Below are 21,476 nucleotides of genomic sequence, written 5' to 3'. Positions count from 1 at the left end.
AGCAGCTAATTCAAGGCATCCTTGGAAATATTTTCTGGTTTAATTGGTTGGGAACACTGCAAAACATACACTACATCTGTGTTACTTGCATTATATCTGCATTACTTAATAGGTAGAAAGAAGCCCCAGATTCTCAGTTACATTCTCCAAGTGGTGGTGGAGGTGGTGATATATATCTTAAAGCTTTCTGTGACTGTAGTGGCCTCTGGTTCCACCAGCCACTTGAAACAGCTAAGATTAAGAGCCCCATTCCAGCCCTCCATTAACCCTCTGTACCTGACAGCAAGACAGCTTATACCACTCAGTTGCCTTCACAGCTTTTTGAGAACCCAAGGCAAGGTAGGCTGGAGCACTCAGGGGAAGCATTACAGGGAGCTTCTTTGGCTTGGTTTTACAAAAGTTGACTTGCCCCACTGAATTCCCCTCTGCAAAATCAATGTTCTGTAAGCTGTGTTTTCAACAAGATATGTATTGTAATTTAACCTGAATATCATCATTTTCAGAGTCTTGGGTCCTATTTGGACATGTCTTCCAGAAAAGAAAGTTTCTGTATGAAGGGGGTAGGGGGGAACCACCCTTGCTTTTCACATGCCTATCAGCAAGTTGAAATGAGGAACTCCAGTATTCCTCTTAAGGAGAAAACTATTCCATCAGTTGTTTCCATTTCCAACAGGAGTAAAATCATGCAAGTATTATTTGGAAGATCAGTTTTTGTCCTTTCATTGGTAAATCCTCCTTTCTAGCATTTACAAAATGTAGGCCTAGTTCTCAGTGAAACACATTGCAAGTGGGACACACATAATGAAATATTCTTTCCTCTGTACAAAAAAATGCCCTCTTAAAATATAGATTCCCCCCCCACTCAGGTGTGTTTTTATCTGTGCCAAAATACTATTGCATGTGCTAACCATCTTCTCCAGATGGGTGCTCTTATATGGCTACACCTGGTGCTTCTGTGTTACCACTACTGTATTGTGCCTTATAAAGCGCAGTGCTTTTCCAATTTTGCTGGCTGCTTTTGCCAAATCAGAACCCTCTAGATAGCATATGTGTGACAGAATGTGGTGAAGACTGGCAAGAAAATTCTCAGTTTTTCAATCCAGTAAGAACTCTTTCCCTACCACAGATGTGAAGGTAAGATAACACTCTATAGCGTTTAATACTGATTCTTTGGGCAACTGACTTGGGGCCAGGACTAGGTTTACACCTACGGAACTGGTTTAAAACCTCAACTTGGGCAGGAATTCAGAGGCTTGCCTCTGCAAGTGTCTTTCAGTTTCTGTTGTTATATTGTATGTCTATTATAAGAGCTTTCTATGCTAAATGTTACAGAAGCGATGTCAATACAAGAAACACATACCTTCCTAAATGTTAAGGATTTTCCAAGTATCCTGGTTTTTAAAAAGCTAGTTGAGATTCTGCAATGACAGATCAAGACAAACATTTTTTCTTCTCACTGATTTGTGGCCCAGATGATTAAGCAGATAAGCTAGTCAGAACATACATTTGTAGATGATTGTCTCCTTTGGTGTTCTCTGGATTTTTATTTACTAAAAATAAGTTTATTCACAGGCTGAGGTTATCCTTAAGCAAGGTAGGTATTGTTTTAGGATTTTGCAGGAAATGTGTAATGATAGGATTCCACCCCCCCCTCTATACTGCAATCCTATTCCAATTTACCTAGATTTGTAATTAAACTGGTGGGGCTTAAATTGTGAACAATAGTAATAGATCTATTACTAGTACTATGGGATTGCATTGTCAGTTAAACTCAAAACTCCCTCTGTGATGCCCAACAATTGCATATGCATCGTCCAATCAGTTTAAATCATAGTATTCTCTTGTTGTTGTTGTTGTTAGTTGCTGTCGAGTTGTTTATGACTCATGGCGACCCTATGTATAACAGAATGAAATGCTGTTTGGTCTTGTGCCATGTGCCTCACTGTTCCAGTGTTTGCATTCATCGTTGCTGTAATTGTATTCCGTGCACGTCTTGAATCTCTTATACAGAAGCGTAAAATTCAGTGAAGTCATTAAAGAATGAATTCCAAAGGAGATGGTCATTGCTTACCTACACAGCATCTCTAGAATAAAGCTAAAAAAAAGATTTGTGCTACAAAAGTGATATATCAGGCACAAGAACTCTTATGCTAAATTGGTGGCACAGATTATAATGGCAATACTGTGTTGGCATTATCATACATGTTTCATGAGAATAACAATGCTATGGTGTGCGTGTGGGTAGATGAGTTTCAGAGAAAAGGAGCAGGTGGCATAACAGGTGACAAGGGAGACAATTCATATGTTGCACTTAAAGCAAGGATAGGGTTACCAGACTTGGGCTGCAAAAACCTGGAAGATCTCTTGGTAACAGCCAAGTTTTCTGTACCTCTTTGCTGCCATTTAATGATGGTCTAGATTTCTGCAGCCCAAATATGGAAGCCCTAAGAATCAAACAAGGCTAATCCTAATTTTTTAGAATAGAACACTGTATACAACTGTTACTCAGAGTTCTTTCCATTCTTAATGTTAAAAATTTTTTAAGAAGCAATATTGAAGAGCATGTAATCTTTTATCTATTGATAAAGTAAACAGTATTGTTGAAGTTAAATTTTATGTAAAAAAAAGTATGTTAGTTATAAAAAAAATATCAAAACCAGTATTTGGCCAATTGACTTAGCATGCTGTTCTTCAGGACAATATAATGGTAATTCAGAGCATGCTAATATATACTCTGTTGTTGCACTGCAAGGCCATTCTCACAACATGCTTAACCCAGTCAATTACAAACCCAATTCCCTTAGTGATGGTTTTCACAATACACACTCCTAAAAAAATTCCAGTTGGGGAACACAGATTCTCTATTTTCTTCAGGTAATGTCAATGAGTTCTTGTACCAGGAGAGTGTTGGCAAGGCTTCATGAACTTGCCAGACCCTTCCCATTGTCCAGATATATAGCAGTAAGCATCACTTGGCTAGTGGTACCAGTCAGGGTGTAGGAAGTATATTTTCTGCTGCCAAACTTCAGCAATGAATTCTGTAATTGAGAGGCTTGCTTTTTCAGCTGTTTTATATTCCTTTTCTTGGAGGACTAGATACATAAAATGGGTCTGTTGACTTGATTTAGGTACCATATGACTGGGTAAAATTCGTGTAACCTGAGTCTGTGGTTAAATTTAACCTACTGGAGGTTATTGACTGGGCCAACTGATCCCCTTTTGGATTCTCACAACACACTAGCCCTAAGCAGGTTATGGGAGCAGAACCTCTGTCTGTGAGTGTGAGAGGGAAAGATGAACTGGAGCACATCTGGAGTCCAGAGTGAAGGAAAACATCTGGCAGTCCTCAGTAAATTATGCAGGCAAAAATCTAGTGAGAACAGAGGGTTTTTATATGCATTTGTCATCTGATTTAAGATAACAATCTGCATTTGATTATGCTTTTGTTTTTGAGCAAACTGCTCCCCTGGGGTTAGAAAAATAACACAACAATTCATTTTCTTCTTCAGTTAGTAAATAGATAACAGAAGTTGGGACATAAAATGTAATCAAGTGCAATTCCATTAAAATAAATTTATTTTTAAATAAAAAGGTTGTTGGTTTCTTTTTCACCCTAGGATGCAGGTCCAAAAATAAGGCACAGGACATAAATTGGTAACAAACTGGTATATCACCCCATTGCCTAATCTAAGCCCAGAGTAATAGACAGACGTTTCATGAAAATGCAAACACATATTTGCAATTGCCTTGACCAAGGGATTGATTATTCCCCTGTCCTAATACGTTGTTTGTTTGTTTATTTATTAGTCAAATTTCTATTACTGCCCATCTCCCTGCAAAGAGGGCGACTTGTTCCCAGAATGGAGGGTTCCCTCCCACACCATGTTGATTGGTATGATATTGGTGTTCATTATACTGATATAACCTTTCAGAGAAATGTTTCACAGCCCAGTCTTCAGTTTAGTTATTCAGAAGTTCCACATAACTTGGTGTTTGAGTATGCAGAATTGTAAATAAGAGTTCCAGATGTTTGGAGATAAATAGATAGAGACTGATGTGCTGGAAAATAAAGTGTACACATACACATTCTGTGTAATTTATCCTTCTGCTACTTGTGGGACACTAATGTCTCATCTTTCTTATTCTCAGCCTCCCCCTCCCCCCAAATTTGGAACATACTAAGCTGTCAGCATAGCCAGAAGTTCTAAAAACCTAGCCCTTTTAAGAATGAAAGTTGAGATTATTACTATGCTGAGCAATGTGTAACAATTATAGAACTTATAAACCCCTGACTAGATAAGGTATGGAGACAATTTTGTTAATAAGGGATTCCTTATTTGCTCCAATGTTCAGTCCAAGGCCCAACTAGCTCAGCAACTTTCTTCCAAAACTAGGCAAATAATCACTGATAGACTTCTCCTCCATGATGATATAATTCCTTTTAAAAACCACCTAAACAAATTCCTTGGCTTACATATCAGTGCAATCTGATTGTCTAAGTAAGTGTCTATCGTAATACATGTTACATATGCGTGTACAGCAGTGTTTGCTTGCTTTCTTATTTGCTAGTGCACATAAGCTTTCAGTGCAAGCTATGTTAGGCAAAGCAAAAGTTCTAGTTCGAATTCTGCATCCTAAGGCCACAAATGCCTATTTGTAGAGTAATTTGTGCTACTGAGTCAACGTAAGCATATTATTCAGTCTACATTGAAGTAACATGTATTCAGTGGATGCATACCATTCATTCATTCTGCATAGGTGCAATGTTGCATCTTGCTTGTAAAACATATGCCCAACTTGAAAATGCCAGCCACATTCCTACGATTAAAAAGTCGCTTCCTTCATATGGAAGTAAGTCAGTATGGTATGTTCTCAGCTTTATGATGCAGAGCTGAACTATGAGACCTGTATAGGAAAGGGAAATAACTGTTGTCCACCTGCCTTCCTCTAGACCAACAATGATGGCCTCTTTTCTAGCAGGAGCACTTTGGGTTGGGCTGAAATCCACAGATCCTCTTCTTTCTTTTTCTTCTTCGTAATATTGTTTCTTCTCTTCCCTTGGGGTAGACCACAGCTGCTGTGGCTGTTTTTGTCTTTCTGCTGCCGGCCACAAAAACAACAATGGCAGCAGATGAAAATTCCAAAAAGGAGCAGAAGAGCAGGTAACCCCATCAAAACAGCGAGGCAGATTGTGTTATAGATGCCCTCCTGATGTTTTAAGTATATGAAAGACCAGATAGAGTGGAAAAAATAATTGATCTGCTCCATGGCAGCTTTCGCAGACTGGAAACAGGTCTGATAGGATATTAAAGTAGCTTTCCTTGACCTTTGCCTCTCTCCTAGATGGGAACTCTTTGTGGATCTTGTCTTTGAAGATACACAAACTTCTCCAGTTTTTCAGTACCTGTAAAGGCAGAAGATGAAACATAAAAATGGGTCAAACAACTAGAGGAAAATATTTCAGTTAATGCACCAAACAAATCTTCTGGTAATGGCCACAAAATACAATGAGATACAAATTATATATTATGTCTGCATCCTATTTTATTTCCAAGAACCTTAAAACAGCATATACAGCTTTCCCATATTATTATCTCAACACTCTAATGAGGTAGGTTAGGAGAAGAGATAGGTCAAGATTATTACAGCTGAGGGGCGATTTGAACCCACTCTGCTTCCGGTCTACTTCAGCATTCTCACCAAGTATCACATTCATTCTCAACACTGAAAAGTTTGTGAGGATGGCAGAAAAGTTGAACTGGAAGATAAGGTATGAAATGCTATAGAAAAAAGCCCTCACAATTATGTTACTATTAAATTCAGATTAAAGGGTCAGGGGTCAGGATATATTTTTCCTGCAGTAGTTGCTGATAATGTTCTCTTTGCATGACATGGAGTTGTGAGAGAACTGTCTAATATAGTGGCAGAATGACAAATCTGGAAAATCCAAATTCAAACATCACCTCTACATGAACTTAGTAGGTGACCTCAGTCACTCACTGCCACTCTGCCTCTATTCCTCCATCTGCAATATGGGTCTAAGAACACTGGTCTAAAATATCCTAAAAAGATTATAACAAAGCAATGCACATAAAGCATTTGGGACATCCTGACATGATCAATAAATGATAAATGTTATGATAAAATGATCAGAAATTTAGCTGAAAGTAGATCCACAGAGGCATAAGTGCATCACTAGAAGAACTGAATGACCAGGTTGAGGGCAGATCATCCTGGAGAAAAATCTACCTATGAGGGTTGAATGAAAAGTAAGACCCCTACCTCTATAATTCTGATTTAAATAAATTAATCAGGAAATAATTCCACACTTTTTCTCTTCAACCAGGTCCTGTCAGTCCGTTCCATTTCACACAGATGCCCATGAAAGTATTCCTTCAGTGTTGGGAAAAGGTGCACGTCACATGGTACCAAGTCTGGGCTATGTGGTGCATGGTGAGATCCAATTTTGCAATTGCCTCTTGGATGGCTCAGGGTGCAAGGCCAAACATTATGTCGCAGCAGAAATTTCTTCTTCTGCTCCTGAACTCTTCTTAATCATTGTTTCAAAGTGGCACAGCTGGAACAGGTGGAAAGGACTGTCAAACCTGATAAACAGAGTTCTTTCATGATGGCTTTAAGAAGCTCATCCACTGTTGGCAGAAATACATAGTGAATGGTGCTGATTATGTGGAGAAGTAAATATAGGTAACAAAAGTGCTCATTCCAAGGATTATTTCCCTGTTTCATACATTAAAATGTCTCTACTTAAACTAAAGTTATGGAGATAGAAGCATTACTTTTCATTTGGCCCTTGTTTGTAGTCACTAAGACTCAGTATCGACCTGGGCACATAATCATAATTCGATCTACAGTGAAGACACAGGTGAAAGACAGATTGAACTGGATGGGGTAGGCAGCAGGCATAAACATTCAGTAGTTTCAGTTTCCCCTAGCACAGAAAGACAGTTATGAAGGAAAGATGAAACTGGTGTTCTGTTGTCAGGCGTTCATCAACTGTGCAAAGCCTCTATTTTTCATTTAAAATCCCAGCATGTTTAGAGATGGCAACTCTGGGTTGTTGCTAATTTGTAGAATGAATTAGAAGGACCTTGCTGCCATCTGGGATGCCTCACTGACCTGTTTCTATCTATATTGATTCTACAGCAATCTCTCACTTTCATGGAGCTATTGATGATACTGACTGTCATCTTGTGAGCAAACACGTCTCTGATTTTACTTACCTCATCTTTTTTATCTCATCACCCCATTCAGGACACATGAGTATTTTCCCCCTAATCTCCACTGACAGCCCAACCACAGGGATGAGGTCACAGTCGTGTGACAGATAATGATCTGCCTGGTAGTCCAGCTTCAGCTTACCAGGAAACTTAGATGCAGTATTTAGTTAAGATTTAAATTTGCTAAAGCTGGGCTAGTTTAACAGTGGGATATGTTCCATACTGTTCTAGATGTTGACAGTTAAGATGATCATCAAATATTTTGCTAGGAGGATCTAAAGACAGGAGATGGTTTAATTGTAGCTGGAATTCCAGAAAGTGAAGCCTGTTATAATTTGGAAAGGTGGCATCTTCCAGGTAGTAGAAAGGGACAGAGAAACAATGCATAACTGTTATAAAGTCCACAGTTATTATTTCGTACTAGTTATTTGCTATTTTCAGCAGCTAGAGTCCACACAAGCCAGACTGATGACATATTTCCCACATATTAGTGCTTTAATAACTTTTTTGATGGGAAAAATAGGATTTATTAATCCTGATAATTAAAGCAGGCACATGTGGCCTTTGGATTGCCAAGTGCTACACTCAACATTTTGAGGGAATTGAAAGCCCCAAAGTGGGTGACACCATACCATATATGTGGATTAGGAAGGGTCTGGAGGTTTCTTTTGTTTTTTTGAATATACAATACAGTTTCCATGCGTTTCTCACTTTTTAGGATACAAATTCCATCAAAGCAGCTAGCAAGCAATACAAAAATCACAATAAAATCACAATAAACCATTTTTAAAAAATAAATTCTAGGATGAGTCCCTTAGGGCAATTGTTGGTGGCAATGGGAAGTGGGGGGAGAGTCTAGCACAGTTGACGTTAGCCTAAATCACTGGCCTGATCGTCCTGTTCTGCAACTGGATGTTACTTGAGGTCATTAAGAACTGCACAAATATCTAAATAGACAAAGGAAGCCTCATCACACCCAGCCAACACTACCCGCTCCCCCATGCAGCTGGGAATCAAGGCATAGAGAGCACGACTTTCTTGAGGTTGCTCAGGAAGTTTTAGGCAAAGCCAAGAACGGAACCCCATTCCGTCTTGAATGTTTTCGCCTGAAGCACAACAGCCTCCTTCTCCGATCTAAATTGCCTCTTCAGCGCATTCGGAAATGCCAAAAGGAAAAAAAAAGTGGGGGTAGAGAAGCCCTTATGTTATGATCTCTTGCCAAGAGAGAACAAGTTTAGGAACTGTTGCTTAGAAGGGAAACTTTGGAAAATCTTTTAAGGAATATGGAGAACTATCATATGGGCTTTTCATTCTGACTTACTTCTAGTTATTATTTTTTTTTGTCTGTTCAAACTGGTAGCATGTAACACTTGGAGGCCAGTCTCTGTTTTCTTATCAATCAGCTTTAACCACCTGCTGCCCCATTTAAAGAGGTCTATCCTTTGGGGCTTCAAGAGCACTGATGATGGCAGAATGTATATCCTTGTTCAGCCAAATGTCAGCTTTGTTTCATTTCTTTCCTCTCATCTGATATCTCAAAGTGAAAAATGTAGACCTCTTTAATTGGGGAAATATTCTGAACAAGTTCTGCCTAGTTACCATGATTAAAACATACCAGAATGCCAAATAAAAATGTGCAATCCATGCACTGTGGTTTTAATGTTTTGTATTATTATTATTATTATTATTATTTTCAACCATGTAAATGTATTTTGGGTGAGTAGGCAAAAGCAGAAACAGTGCTTAATTCTCTGTGGAAATTTTTCAAGAAGACAACAGAAGCAGGAAAACTGGAAAAAATGGAAACTGGAAAAAATGGGGCTACTAGACTCCTCCTGATTTCTGGAAACTAAAAGGTTTAGTACTTTGTACTAAAATGCATTCTTGAGCCTCCCTTTCTGTTCTGTGGGTATGTGTTAATGTGATGGTGCATCTGGAACAGAAGCCAAACAGGCACTGCAGACAGCACAGGGAAATTCTACTATGTGTGTGAAAAGGCCCAAGGCCAAGACCAAATTCCTTCATGGAGATCAGATTCAAAAGAGAATGTGGCCAAACCTACATCTTCAATAGCTTTCCATAGCTTCTTCCCCCAACTGACTGGCTTAAACTTGACATCTTTCACTGCATACTTACTATTTTTATGCAATTATTTACAGATTCAAAATAAGGAAACAGTGAATATGGCAGGTGCAGAGATTTGGGGATACCCCTGCAGCCAGTGCTTTGTAGCACTTCCTGTCCTAACAGCCAGGAACCACGCTGAGACAAGGAATAGGTCTCTAGTGCTTTATTACTGCTACATTAGACAGAAAGTCCTAACAAACTGAAGAAGCGTGGGAAAAACCCAGACAGATAAACCCCAAAGGTTAAGGCAGGTCTGATCTGTGTCTCTTTGAATGGCTGCTTAACTCCTCAGTACTACGCATGTGTTTCCCGCCCTGGATAGAGGCCCCCTCCTGCTCACCATCAGTGCTCATGACACTTCCTTTTGCAGAAAGTGTTCCGAGTGTTTCATGTAGCCAGCTAAGTGTCTTTCTATGCTTGCTTTTGGATTTTTTTTTCTTGCTCTTCCTTACAGAAGTCTTCTAGCTCAGAAGTATTCTTAGATCTACTTGTGTACATTTCAGTTTTGGATCTCCTCCCAGATTTTCAATAACATTCAAGACTGAGGATTGTGACGGCCATTCCCAAACTTTTTTCTTTCCTATAAATACTTAATACTTGATTTGGAGTATGTTCTGGAAGTGTCTTGCTCTAAGTATCAAATCTCCTTTCAGCTTCTTTTTCTTCATTGACACCACCTCTTAGGATATGCGGTGTCTTAGGATAAATATCCTCTTAGGATAAGTATTGTTTAGATGAAGGAATGGATTCAACTAAATATAGTTGAATCAACTAAATTTAGTTGAATCCATTCCTTCATCTAAGCAATATTTCCTGTAACACTGGCTGCCATATAAGTATAACAGAGTCGCCCCAAGCTTAGGAAAGGTGGTCGTTTAAACGTTTCACCTTCATATTTCTGGCTTTTCAAGTTTTTTTCTACATACTTTAGAAGATTACTTTTGTGATGAGGTCAGAAAAAGGTTTCCTTCAGTCAAATCTCCTATGCAGATCCCTGTTTAAGCAGCAACAGCTAAACTTTTCAGCAGCCTGTTTGCAGCGATCTGTGCATTCTGTTTTGCAGATCTCACTGGGTTTGGGGTAGTTATAGTACATATTTTTCTTTATCATTCATATCTTGCATTGACTCCAACATATCTTTTTTTAATTATAATTTTAATTACAATAGTAAAAACTAATACAAACTAAACAGAGTAAGAAGACAGAAATGGAAAGAAAGAAGTACAGGAAAAAAGAAAAAGAAGAAAAAAAAGATAATAAAGAAAAAGAAAAGAAATATATAAAGAAGCAACTTCCAACCTTCATCACAAGTAAAAACAAATTTAATAACTCTTTAACCCCTTGAAGGCTACAAATAGATATCTCTTCATCCCATATCCTATCCCTTATCTATAAGCATAAAACATCAAGTTTTCAATCCTGGTATCAGCAAAAAGTCCATAAAGGATTGCCAGAACATCCCCCACCCCCCAAAAAGTCTTATTTTAACCTTGATCAAATGAACCAACTTTATATTCCTTCCTTTTACTTCTAACAGTCTTAATCTTTAATTCAATCAAATATTCTCATAGGATTTGATTTCTCTTCAATTCTTCTTTATCCCATCACACAAATTTCTCCAAGGCTTTAACAAGCCTCTTTTATAGATCCAGTAAGAAAACATTTTCCAGGTCATTCTCTTAGTTTAGCATTTGTATTTCCCTTTTAATTTTTAAAACTTCAGCCAGTTTCTTTTGTACATCCAGTAAATGTCCTTGTCCAAATCATTCTTTTGGCGTGTCATTTGTAGTTCCACATTCTGTACTTGTCAGATACAATTTGTTCCACATCTGTCATTCCTTCATTAACATCTTTTAGAGAAAGTCAATCCATAGAAGTAGACATCATTACTGACAGTGTTGATATTCTAGTTACTAACTTCTCGCTCCATTCTTCAAAGATCTCCTTTAATATTTTTGATGTTATAATGTTTTGTGTCATTTTGTAAGTCCCAGTATTAACTGACATCAGGCTTGTCTTTTTTTTTCTTCTGCTTAAATTCTTTAGTCCCCTCTAATGTCCAATTTCTAAAAGCATCACTTATTTTTTGTTATGACTTACAATAACCAGGATAGTCAAAATAAATCTGTTTCCCATGAGAAGTTGTTTGGATGCTATCCATGTAGTGATAGCACCCTACTCAAAACAATAAATGACATTCTTGAGTGGTATCATGAAAATATTGAACAGCATAAGGGACAAGGCAGAACCCTCTGGGAGACCATAGGCCAGCAATTTTCTAGGTACACCCTGAATAGAAGAAGTGGAACCCTTGGAAAACTATGCTCCCAAGAACCAACCCCTCCAGATGACCCAGAATGATACCATGAACAATGGTACTGCAAACCACTGAAATATCCAGGAGAAATAGCAATTATATACTCCCCCTTCTAATTTCTGGCATAAGTCTAAGTTGACCAAAGCAATCTCAGGAATGTATCCTGGATAAAACCCTAATTGAAATGGCTCCAAATAATCAATTTCACCCAAATGATCTACAGCTGCAAAGCTACCAAGATCACCTTATCCAGAATGGAACATCTGAGACTGGCCTAATTATAGGAGCCTTTCATGTCCAGCCCAGCCCTCCCCCCACCACACAATAAATGCTTTATAGCTACCTATTTTAAACAGGCAGGACCACATTCTAAACTCAAGAAGATTCTGATCACATACGTTAATCAAAAGGCCAGACCAGCCTGGCCAATTTAATCAGCCAGGAGACTCAAAGTCAAGCAGACAAGTGGTGGCCTTCACCTCTTATCTCTCCATATATCCTGTTTGTGTCCTCAGTATTAAAGCTGAAAATAATTCATATGATCAGGACAAACAACTTACGGTTTATCAAGGTTACTTCCCTATAATCTGCCCCAGCAGTAGAATCTAAGTCAAAGTGAATCCAGTCATTTTTGTCCGAAAAGTGTGATAAAAGTCCTCCTATCAAGCTACCAATTTGTTCCTATTCTAATCCTGCAATGTATTATTTTTTTTATTTTACTAGGCTTATATGCTGTCCAATCATCAACCAACTCTGAGTTGCATACAGTCTTGCATGCATAAACAATTCAAAACAGCAAAACTAGCCAAATAATGGACAATCCTATGGCAAAGAATATTTTATTATGTAGTGCTGTCTATTAGGCTGTTTTTGCTAGCTCTTGATGGAGATGTTGCACAGTATAGAAAATTATTGCCACCCTGTCCTGTGCAGATATGGAGAAGTGATCTGTTTTCACTACATCTACTGCCATTAAGTAGGATTTCTGATGCTTGTTAAAAAATCCCTCACAGTATGTTCAATTTCTTATGTCCAAGAATTCTTCCTCTTGCAGTCTAGCTTTCTACATACCTGCTTTCTTGCACTAGCAACCTGGTAAACCAAGGTGCCGGTTTTTCCGAAGTTAGGTGGAAGATGGTATTTCAGAGTGATAATGACAAGTGCCCAGCTATCTCCACGTTCAAGTGATCAGGCAGAGAATTGTATTTTCGCAAACTGTTAAGTTTTGTTCCTGCTACTCCAGTTTTTCCTTGACCCAAAATTCTACAATGATCTAAGTTGCTTTATATGTTTTGCAAAATCAAATTGCATAGCTTGCATAGCTTATTCTGCTCATGGAATTTGAGAGCTTCCTGTTGTCTGTACCAAATATCTGCAACACACTCTCCAAGCTATCATTATTTAAAGTGCCTTCCTGAAAACTTCCCATTTCCCATTTTCCAATTGTTCACGATGATTTTATGCTGCAATCTTATTTCCACTTACACAGAAGTGAACTTTGTAAGTGGGAATTCACTTGTGCAGGATGGAATGCAGGGCAAAGGGTTGAATAAGCCCTGGCTTAGCAGTATAGTTAAACCCAGCTGCTGTCAAGTTTGGAGAAGTGATCTAGTCACATTGACAAGATTTGAATATAATTGGGTATGCCTGAAAGATTTTCTCACTAGACGGTAGACGTCTCTTGAGACCGATAGCCCCTCCTCAGCCATTCTACTTGAGCTTGTGGCTTTTCAACTTCTCTTAAATTTGTGTTTATTATTCCCACACAGAGATAGCCAAATCTACAACTCTACACATTAAATTTGTCAAGATTTAGAAGGGTTGGCCTTGATTATGTTTTTGACCTTAGTGGGACTTTCTTGTACATTTTAGATTAGCTTCTTATACTGTGGCTTAACCCATGAGCGTTCTGCAGAGGTTTTGGTCTGTTTGATTTTCCTTTTAATTTTTTTTTATTTATCTCATTTCAGAGAATTACCAACCCAACTGGCATCCAAAGAATCTGTTATATAAAAGATGCATAACTGAGGCTGATCCTGTTTTAAATGGTCTTGGTTTTTCAAGTTTTCAACCATAAATAGTTTAATTTGTTTTTATGTATTCCCTGTTTTAGATCCATTGGAATGGATCTAAATCAGGGATGGGCAATCAGTGGTACTTGGCCCAATTGTATGTGGTGTTGGCTTAATTTCAAAATCCTTATGCAAGAAAACAGTTCAGATTTCTAATAAAAGTTGTTTGTCACTTTCCTGCAGTTTAGGAGGAAACCAGGCATTAGGAAAAAAGGTGTTTTTTTTTTAAAGGGGGTCCCAACCCACTTTTGGCTTTAACCTCAGGCATTGTTCGCTTCACTCTACCAATCCAGTCTACAACAGAAAAAAAGATGGCCCACCTTGAATCTAAATAATTAACTGACCTCCAAAAGAGCTAAAAGTTGATAAGACACCACCTGCTTCAGAACCTTACCTAAACAATGGAAAATTGAAATAGAGTGCTAGTTTCCCAATGCTATTGGTTTAATATTTATCTTTCAAAAAGGTGTCATTATCACTGCTTTCTTTAAAATCAAAAGGATTAAAGTTTACACCCCTCAATATACTATTTGTCATGGCTGGCTGCCATAAAGTAAGCAAGCTCTATAGCCAAGGCTCTAAGGAGTAGACACTTGGTCTTCTCTGCAAATTAGTAGTCTACCTTATTAAGTATTAGCTTTAGTAGCAGAGAACTATCCTAAGCCTCTATGTTATTGGCCAATATTCTCAACTGCTGGCAAAGAATGTGTGGACAATCTTTATGTATCCAGAAGGGACAGGAGTCAAGATTAATTTTTATAGAAGAGTGTCCAGAAGGAAGCATGATCCCTTAATTCTATATATAAGATTGTACCTTATTTCATACTTTAAGAGCTAAGAGCAGGGCTTGGGAAAACATAGGTAAAGCATCTTAGGCAAGAGAGAGCTTAGTGATACTTGGTACGGGCAGATCACTACAACTGCCTGGTCAGGGGACAGACTGAACTAAATGGGCAGAGCTAAGATCACAACCTCTTATCAAAGCAGAAAATGCCTTTCCAATCCCTGATCCGTCATTCATAGGACTCTGAGAGGAAGCTAAAGCACTTAAACTTTAGATGAAATCTTACTAGCTCTACTCAATAGGGCAGAAAACCAATTTCATATACACTTCATACTAAGTCATGTGGTGTGGTTGGCACTGGCTTAACATGTTGTATGAAGTCAGCCACTGTGGTTTGTAAACCACGCTTATGGTGTTTTGTGTAAACTTAGTCTGTATGTGCCCACAGGTATTGACCATTCATGTTTTTTTGAATACAAACTATGGTCTTCACACCTTGATCCACATCAGGATAGCAGGTGGGAAAATGGAGTTAATCCCTTTTTCAGGACTGTATTTCCACCCAACACCCCCCTCCAGTGATTCTAAGCAACTTGAAAGAAAATGATTTTCAGCTAATAGGAAGGGAGGGAGGTTGATTTCTTCCCCTCTATCTGGATGCTGTGATCCACACTTAGCCTCTAATGGTAAAAATGTTTTCTTTAAGCATATAAACAGAAGAGATACTCCTCCCCACTCCCCCCTTATATACTGCTCCATTTTTGGAGACCCTGAGTGGTGTACATTATTGATTTTTGTTTTTCATCTTGTGATATTAATATTATAAACAATTTGGGGTAGCATGATTTTACTCATCCCCAAATGCCTTTCTGAAGAGCCATGTTCTTACAGTTCTTCAAAAATATAGTAACGAGGAGGTGGTCTTATGTGGATGCATTTTAATTGCATGCCAATGTCTAGTTTGACTCTTTTGTACTTATCTCTTTAAAGAATATGACTTGAGAGCGGCTGTGTTACATGGGTAGGGTTCAGAGAAGGGGAAAGCTACAAGAAGACCACCAGCAGCATCTATAAGAGGGATTTTAAAACATGCCTTCACTCCCAAGGAAAAACACAAATGGAACAGGTTGTTAAACGGAAGGACAGTGACTACAGAACTATAAAACCTAACATCGAGGTCCGGTATTATCCACCCCTTGAGTACATTTGGCATTTCATTTCTTTTTTTGCAAGCTCTTCCTTAATTCCTAAGGTGAACTTCATTTTTCAACAGAGTTCTCCACAGTACTTTGTCCATGTTCCAAATTGCAAAAGAAGAAAATGACAGTGTTCCTAAACAACATCAGAGCACTCAAAGCCTCAGATCATTGGCTGGCAGCCTGGCTCCTCCCCCTTTTCTTGTTGCTTAACCTCAACAAGTGGGCTTCAGGTTCTCCAGGTCCTTTATGAAGGACTGGCTGCCGAATAACCCAGACCCTGCCACCACAGCTCCAGAAGATCCAGGCTGACAATACGGACAGGACGTTTAGCTAAGCTTGCACCAGTAACAACATGTTGCCTCCACTCACTTGTGCCAAGAGGGAGGTAAAGGACTTTTCCCCTTCTCTTCCTCCGCCAAGGGTGTGAAAAGCAACAAAGATCTTTGACAGCGCCCTCCCTTTGAACACCTCTGGAATATCTCAAACTAAACACAACCTGGACTGGATTTCCAGATGCCTTTTAAACATTTAAGAATCCTTGAGCAGTTTTATGGCAGCAGCTATGAGGAAGAATTGACCCCGTGCCCTCTGCATCTAGTTTTCAAATGAGTGTTCTACACCTGAACCTATGATATCTTCAAGAAAAAGAAGGGGGGGGGGAGGAGGAGGAGGAGGAGGAGGAGGGGGAATAGGAGCAGGAATCAGGAATTTTTTCCTGATCACTTTTTTGGTGCATGTTTAGTAGTTTGGAAGGTGAGAAAAGGAGAGGGAGTTTCTCCCCATTGCTCTCCTCATGAAAAAGGCAGACTTCTACCTACTATTGCTCCAGTTAAATAAGCATCTCTATAGCTAGATATTATTATGAGAAGGAGTAGAGACCAGGAAACCCAGTTATGAATAATTCAGGTGAGCAGAGTTGCTCAGCAATACACTTTCTTTCTAACTTCACTGATATATAAGGCTGTGCTGGGGGTATCTGGGGGGTGGTTAAAAAAAAAAAGCCAAGATAGTGGCCAGGCCACAACTACACAATCAAAACCTGCCCCTTTTTACATGTGTTGCATACAAACACACGGTGGAGTTGTGGCCGTCTTGACTTTTTTGAGCCCGCCCCCACAGAAGTCTCTAGGGCGTGGACTCTTGGAAAAAGATTCAGAAGTAGGGCTTCAGAGCAGACGTCTCTATGAATGGAAGCCAGAAAAAATGGGCTGCTTTAACAAAGAGCAGGGAAGTGCTGTTCTTACACAACTTCCAAAGCACTTCTTCTGAACAATTTCCAAAGTAGTCTGGGCCCTAATTTAAAACACTTATGTATTTAATCTGTATATAAAAACTGGTAAATCCAAGACATAGGTGTACTGAGAATGAATAACCAGCCTGATTTCTAGCACAGGAAAACTTGTGGGATTCTCAGATGATCAAGGGAACCTAAACAAATTTCCTCTGAGCTCTGGATCAGGGTGGGTAAACTTGATCCAAAAGGATCAAGGTTGAGAGCAATTTTCCCTCAGGGATAATCTGTTAGGAATTGTGTGACATTCCAAATGATGAACAAACTGATACAAACAACGGCTAGAGCCAAAGCACGGGCCATCCCTTCCCCTATGCTTTGACACTCTTTCCTTCCTGCCAGGAGTGTCCGCAAGGTGAGGGTAAAAAAGCTCAAAATGGTAGCCACAACCATGAGATCAAAGCCCCACCTATTTTACTGGTGTCATAAGGTTTTGAAATGATGTACTCAGAGAGCAAGTTTGGTGTACAGTCGTGGTTAAGGCATCCAGCTAGAAACTGAGAGACCGTGAGTTCTAGTCCCGCCTCAGGCACAAACCCAGCTGGGTGACTTGGGCCAGTCCCTCTCTCTCCACCCTAGGAAGGAGGCCAGGGCAAACCATTTCCAAAATCTTGGCAAGAAAACTGCAGGGTCTTGTCCAGGCAGCCTCCAGGAGCCAACACTAACTCAAAGGCACAAATATAATATTACTAAGGGCATAAGTTGCAAGGTTTTGCTCTGTTCTGCTCTGGCAAATCCAGACCAGCAAGATCAAAAGTGTGTATACTCAGCATGCAAAATCTGGGTGCCTCTTTGTTCTATTCACAGTTGCTCACTTCCTATTCAGTTTGTGTTTTTAGTTTCTAGAACTCAGCAGCATCTCACATCTGTCCTGTTGACACCAACAAGATTCTGAGTGGAAAATCTGTCACACCTTGCCCAAATTATCAGAGATCATTTGCATTAAAATCTATAATCAATCCACTCATGATGAAACAAAAATAATGATGGTGGGTTTTTTTTTCATTCATTGTATTGTATGTTTGTAAAGGAAATAGGTTTATGGATAAAATGGGAATTAAGTTAGCGACTTCTATTTTCCATCTCAGCATAACTTGATGAGAGACAGGCAGGACAGACTGATACTGCTTACAGTATAGGATTAAAAAAGGACCAGTCCCACTTCCTGACTGTGGAAAAACACTATTTTATTTATTTATTTTCTTTAAATTTTAACCCTGCTTTATTACAGCTACCAAGACAAACAGACTTGACTTTGTTTCAGGACTCCAGGGAAAGCACTGGAAACTCTTGCTCTGTCTGGGCCTGGCACAGCCTGGCTAGGTGGACCGGATGGAGTACATCACTCTGTGGTGTGTGTTTGTTTGAACCGGTTCCTAGCAATGGGGTTTCAACATCATTGTTTGAAGCTATATCACTTATCAAAGTTACAAGAACTGCTTTGCTTAATCAGAACAACAGCTCATATTGTCCAGCACCTGCTTTCCAACAGCTGCTAAACAAGTGCTTGATAGAAGCCCAACAGTTGGCGTTAAGGCAACAATTCTCTCTGCTCCCTAGCAAACTGCCTCCGACCATGGAGGCTCGGCTTCTAGCAGCTACTAAAGCAGGGTTGGCAATGTTTTTGATTTCTTAAATTAAATCCAGTTACGCCAGGGGGTCATAGTAACATCTTTGGGGAGCTAATTCCAAGGAATGTTTCAAGATCCTTCTCCCGCGGCCGTGAATCGACTGTTAGTGTCAATGACCAGCGGGGCAACTTTCAGCCACCGAGAGCGCGCGGGATTTCCGGGAACCGGAATCCAGCTGCGGGCAGCCCACTAGGCAGGCGAGATCCCAACCGATTCAGGCTTTAAAGCGGCTCATCTGATCCAAATGCATGAATTATCGGCATGGCTGACTTTTACAAAACGAATTAGTTAGTGTAAATCCTCACTTTAGCAATCGGACTCATTTCCAAGTAAGCGTGTAGCGTCTGTAGCCAGGCTCTTCATTCAGAATGAACCGGGAGAAAGTGCCTAACAACGGGGCAAGGTTGGTCCGTTTGAACCGGCTGGAGTCCAGATTAATACAGATTTTAGTTTAGTTTAAGCAGCACAAAGGAGGGCAGGCGAGAAATGAAAGCAAAACTTACCGGCTGCTTCTTGGCACACGCTCAGCTGCGTCTCCGTTTCTCCAGCCGGCTGAGAAGTTTCCGATCTTCCGGCGAAAAAACGGGGAGGGAAGGCGGTCCCGCACGGGACGGCCACGGGACCCTCCGCATTTCCGCGGGCTGTCAGCCGCCTGGGCCTCCCCGCCCCTTTCCTCGGCTGTACCTGGGCGGGACCGCGGCTCCTGGGGCGACGCTTTCTCTCCTCCCGGGTCTGGAATCCGTCTCCGCACAGACCAGCGCCTTCCTCGTGCCTCTCGCAGGGTGGCGCGAAAGATGGTGACCGCCTTTCAGCGGAGCAGGATGCCAACTTCGTGTGCTTGCAACCTGCCTTGGGCTCCTGGCACCCGTTTCCCCATTAGCACACCGTCCCACTCAGCTCTCCAATTATAAAGGGAAAGGCAAGTCTCATACCACTTTAGCCTTACAAAACAAGAAGACATAAGGAGGGCGTCACGAAACTAAAGGCATACTGTGCCCCTTCCCCCACTGAAACAACCCTCATAAAGGAGTGGCTTGGGGAAATGGAGTGAGGATTAAGTTTGTATTTAGAATCGCACATATGGAACGCCTTGAGTTTACAAACTTTACAATTTTGTGTGTGTGTGTGCATAAATACAGGAATTGTGGAACCATGGTTCATCCAACGTGACCCGTCCTAAAAGGACAGGGTTCTTGCGTTTATAACAGTTGCTTAAAATTGGATTTTTTTAATCCAAAGTGGCTCTGTTCAGAATCCTTCCGTTAGATTTACAGAAAGCTGGTCTTCCTTTGCATTGAGCCGGGCTCAGCACAGTGTGGTAGAGGTGTGCCATGACAACAAGAAAACTTTGTTTTTAGATCATCTCTAGCTAAAAAGACATTAGTGGTAGATGCCAGTCCAGACTGTGCTCCAACCTCCACCTGCATGACTCACTCACCTCCATGCCCCAGTACTACCTGATACATGGCTCAGAGGGGAATTTTCAAGATTGCTACTACCTTAGTCATACTTAAGTCACCCTGCAAAAGAAATCTCCTTTTAGCTTTTGGATACTATGAATGTGGCAGCTGTTATATATTTAAGGATGGTTTTCACTGTAAACAGCTAAGAACATCTAAATAATTGATGTTATTCAGCATATACTTTTATGATGCTAACATTCATAGAGACTTGGGGCCAACTTGTTTTGATAATATTTCCCCCCTTGTTATTTCCCAGATTTTAATTACCCAAGTTGTTCTTGAGAAAAATACAGAGATACCCATATTAACATATATACCCCTGTCCCAAAATAAGTTCTACCTGTAGCTGGGGGAGATCAAAATAGAGGGCAGGGAAGGCTTTCCATTTCCCATCACTAAATCCCTTTAATTTTTTTAAAGGGAATGGATTCTTTGAACAGCATTTCCCTCATTATGATCATTCAGATTTATCAGTTACATGCACAAATGAGAGGGCTAGTTGCAAAGTAATTATATTTTCCCTGGATTATGAAGTAATCTATTATTTTTTCATTTTTCTTAATGGTGATCCACCTAGAAATGGGACAGTTTTATCTAGTGAGAAAGTCAGATTGTGGCTGGTCCTCTCCACCTGAGAGCTGTTTTTGTGATCTCCTGTCAGACTCATTAATATTCATGGCATGAATGGGTCAGGAGCAGAATTGAGTCTGAGTCTGATTTTTTTTTTTAATATATCACCAAAAGCTTTCTTAAATATAGGGAAAGGTGTTTGGTTAAATCTGAGGAAGGGCAGAAAAATAAATCTAAGGGAAGAAATCTGTATTGGAAGAAAACTCGGTATGGAACAGTTGAGAGTGGAAACCTGACAAAGGAGCAGTTGAAGATCAGAAGCTGGGTGAAATGGAAAGATGAGAGAAAGGAGACAAAGAGAATAATCACACATGACCTTAAAACAGTGACTCTACCAGTGTTTCTCAACCTTGGCAACTTTAAGATGTGTGGACTTCAATTCCCAGAATTCTCCAGCCAGCCATGCTGGCTGGGGAATTCTGGGAGTTGAAGTCCACATGTCTTAAAGTTGCCACGGTTAAGAAACACCGGACTATACAGTATATAATAAGAACAATATCAAACAATTCTTAGTCTCTGAAAGAAAACAGGAAATAGTGGAAGGAGTATACCTTACTAGTGGTTTCCTTTGCTATAACTGTGAGATTAATTATAGCGCATGTGCTTTGGCTCAAGGCAAAGTATTTTTAATCTTTGTGTTAGTTTAAAGAGGCCTTGGTCTCTGAACAGAGCTCTAGCCCTGTTCTCACTTTTGGTTGCTACAGCATCATCCTGCCCTGTCATC

At 39.9% G+C, this 21,476-nt stretch overlaps 1 protein-coding gene across 4 annotated transcripts; it reads right to left on the bottom strand.

Moving 5' to 3' along the window:
- Nucleotides 1-3,558: 3,558 nt before the first annotated feature.
- On the bottom strand, nt 3,559-19,551 carry KIAA0040 (KIAA0040 ortholog). Of its 4 annotated transcripts, none has more exons than XM_063298491.1 (2): nt 19,163-19,551; nt 3,559-5,404 (listed from the first exon to the last, which is right to left on the bottom strand). In XM_063298491.1, exon 2 carries the CDS (start codon nt 5,266-5,268, stop codon nt 4,948-4,950), a length of 321 nt encoding a protein of 106 aa, XP_063154561.1. In that variant the 5' UTR covers nt 5,269-5,404; nt 19,163-19,551; the 3' UTR covers nt 3,559-4,947. The 4 variants fall into 4 exon arrangements, with proteins under 4 accessions (XP_063154561.1, XP_063154562.1, XP_063154565.1 ...); XM_063298492.1 differs by lacking the exon at nt 19,163-19,551 and adding an exon at nt 18,680-19,016; XM_063298495.1 differs by lacking the exon at nt 19,163-19,551 and adding an exon at nt 12,754-13,034.
- Nucleotides 19,552-21,476: the final 1,925 nt, after the last annotated feature.

This window comes from Candoia aspera, chromosome 3, assembly GCF_035149785.1.
Source record: "Candoia aspera isolate rCanAsp1 chromosome 3, rCanAsp1.hap2, whole genome shotgun sequence".
NCBI classification, from domain to species: domain Eukaryota; kingdom Metazoa; phylum Chordata; class Lepidosauria; order Squamata; family Boidae; genus Candoia; species Candoia aspera.
This window is presented reverse-complemented; position numbering and strand designations above follow the sequence as displayed.

Coding starts and splice junctions, on each gene's coding strand:
- KIAA0040 (XM_063298491.1), bottom strand. CDS start 5,268: ATGGAGCAGATCAATTATTTTTTCCACTCTATCTGGTCTTTCATATAC.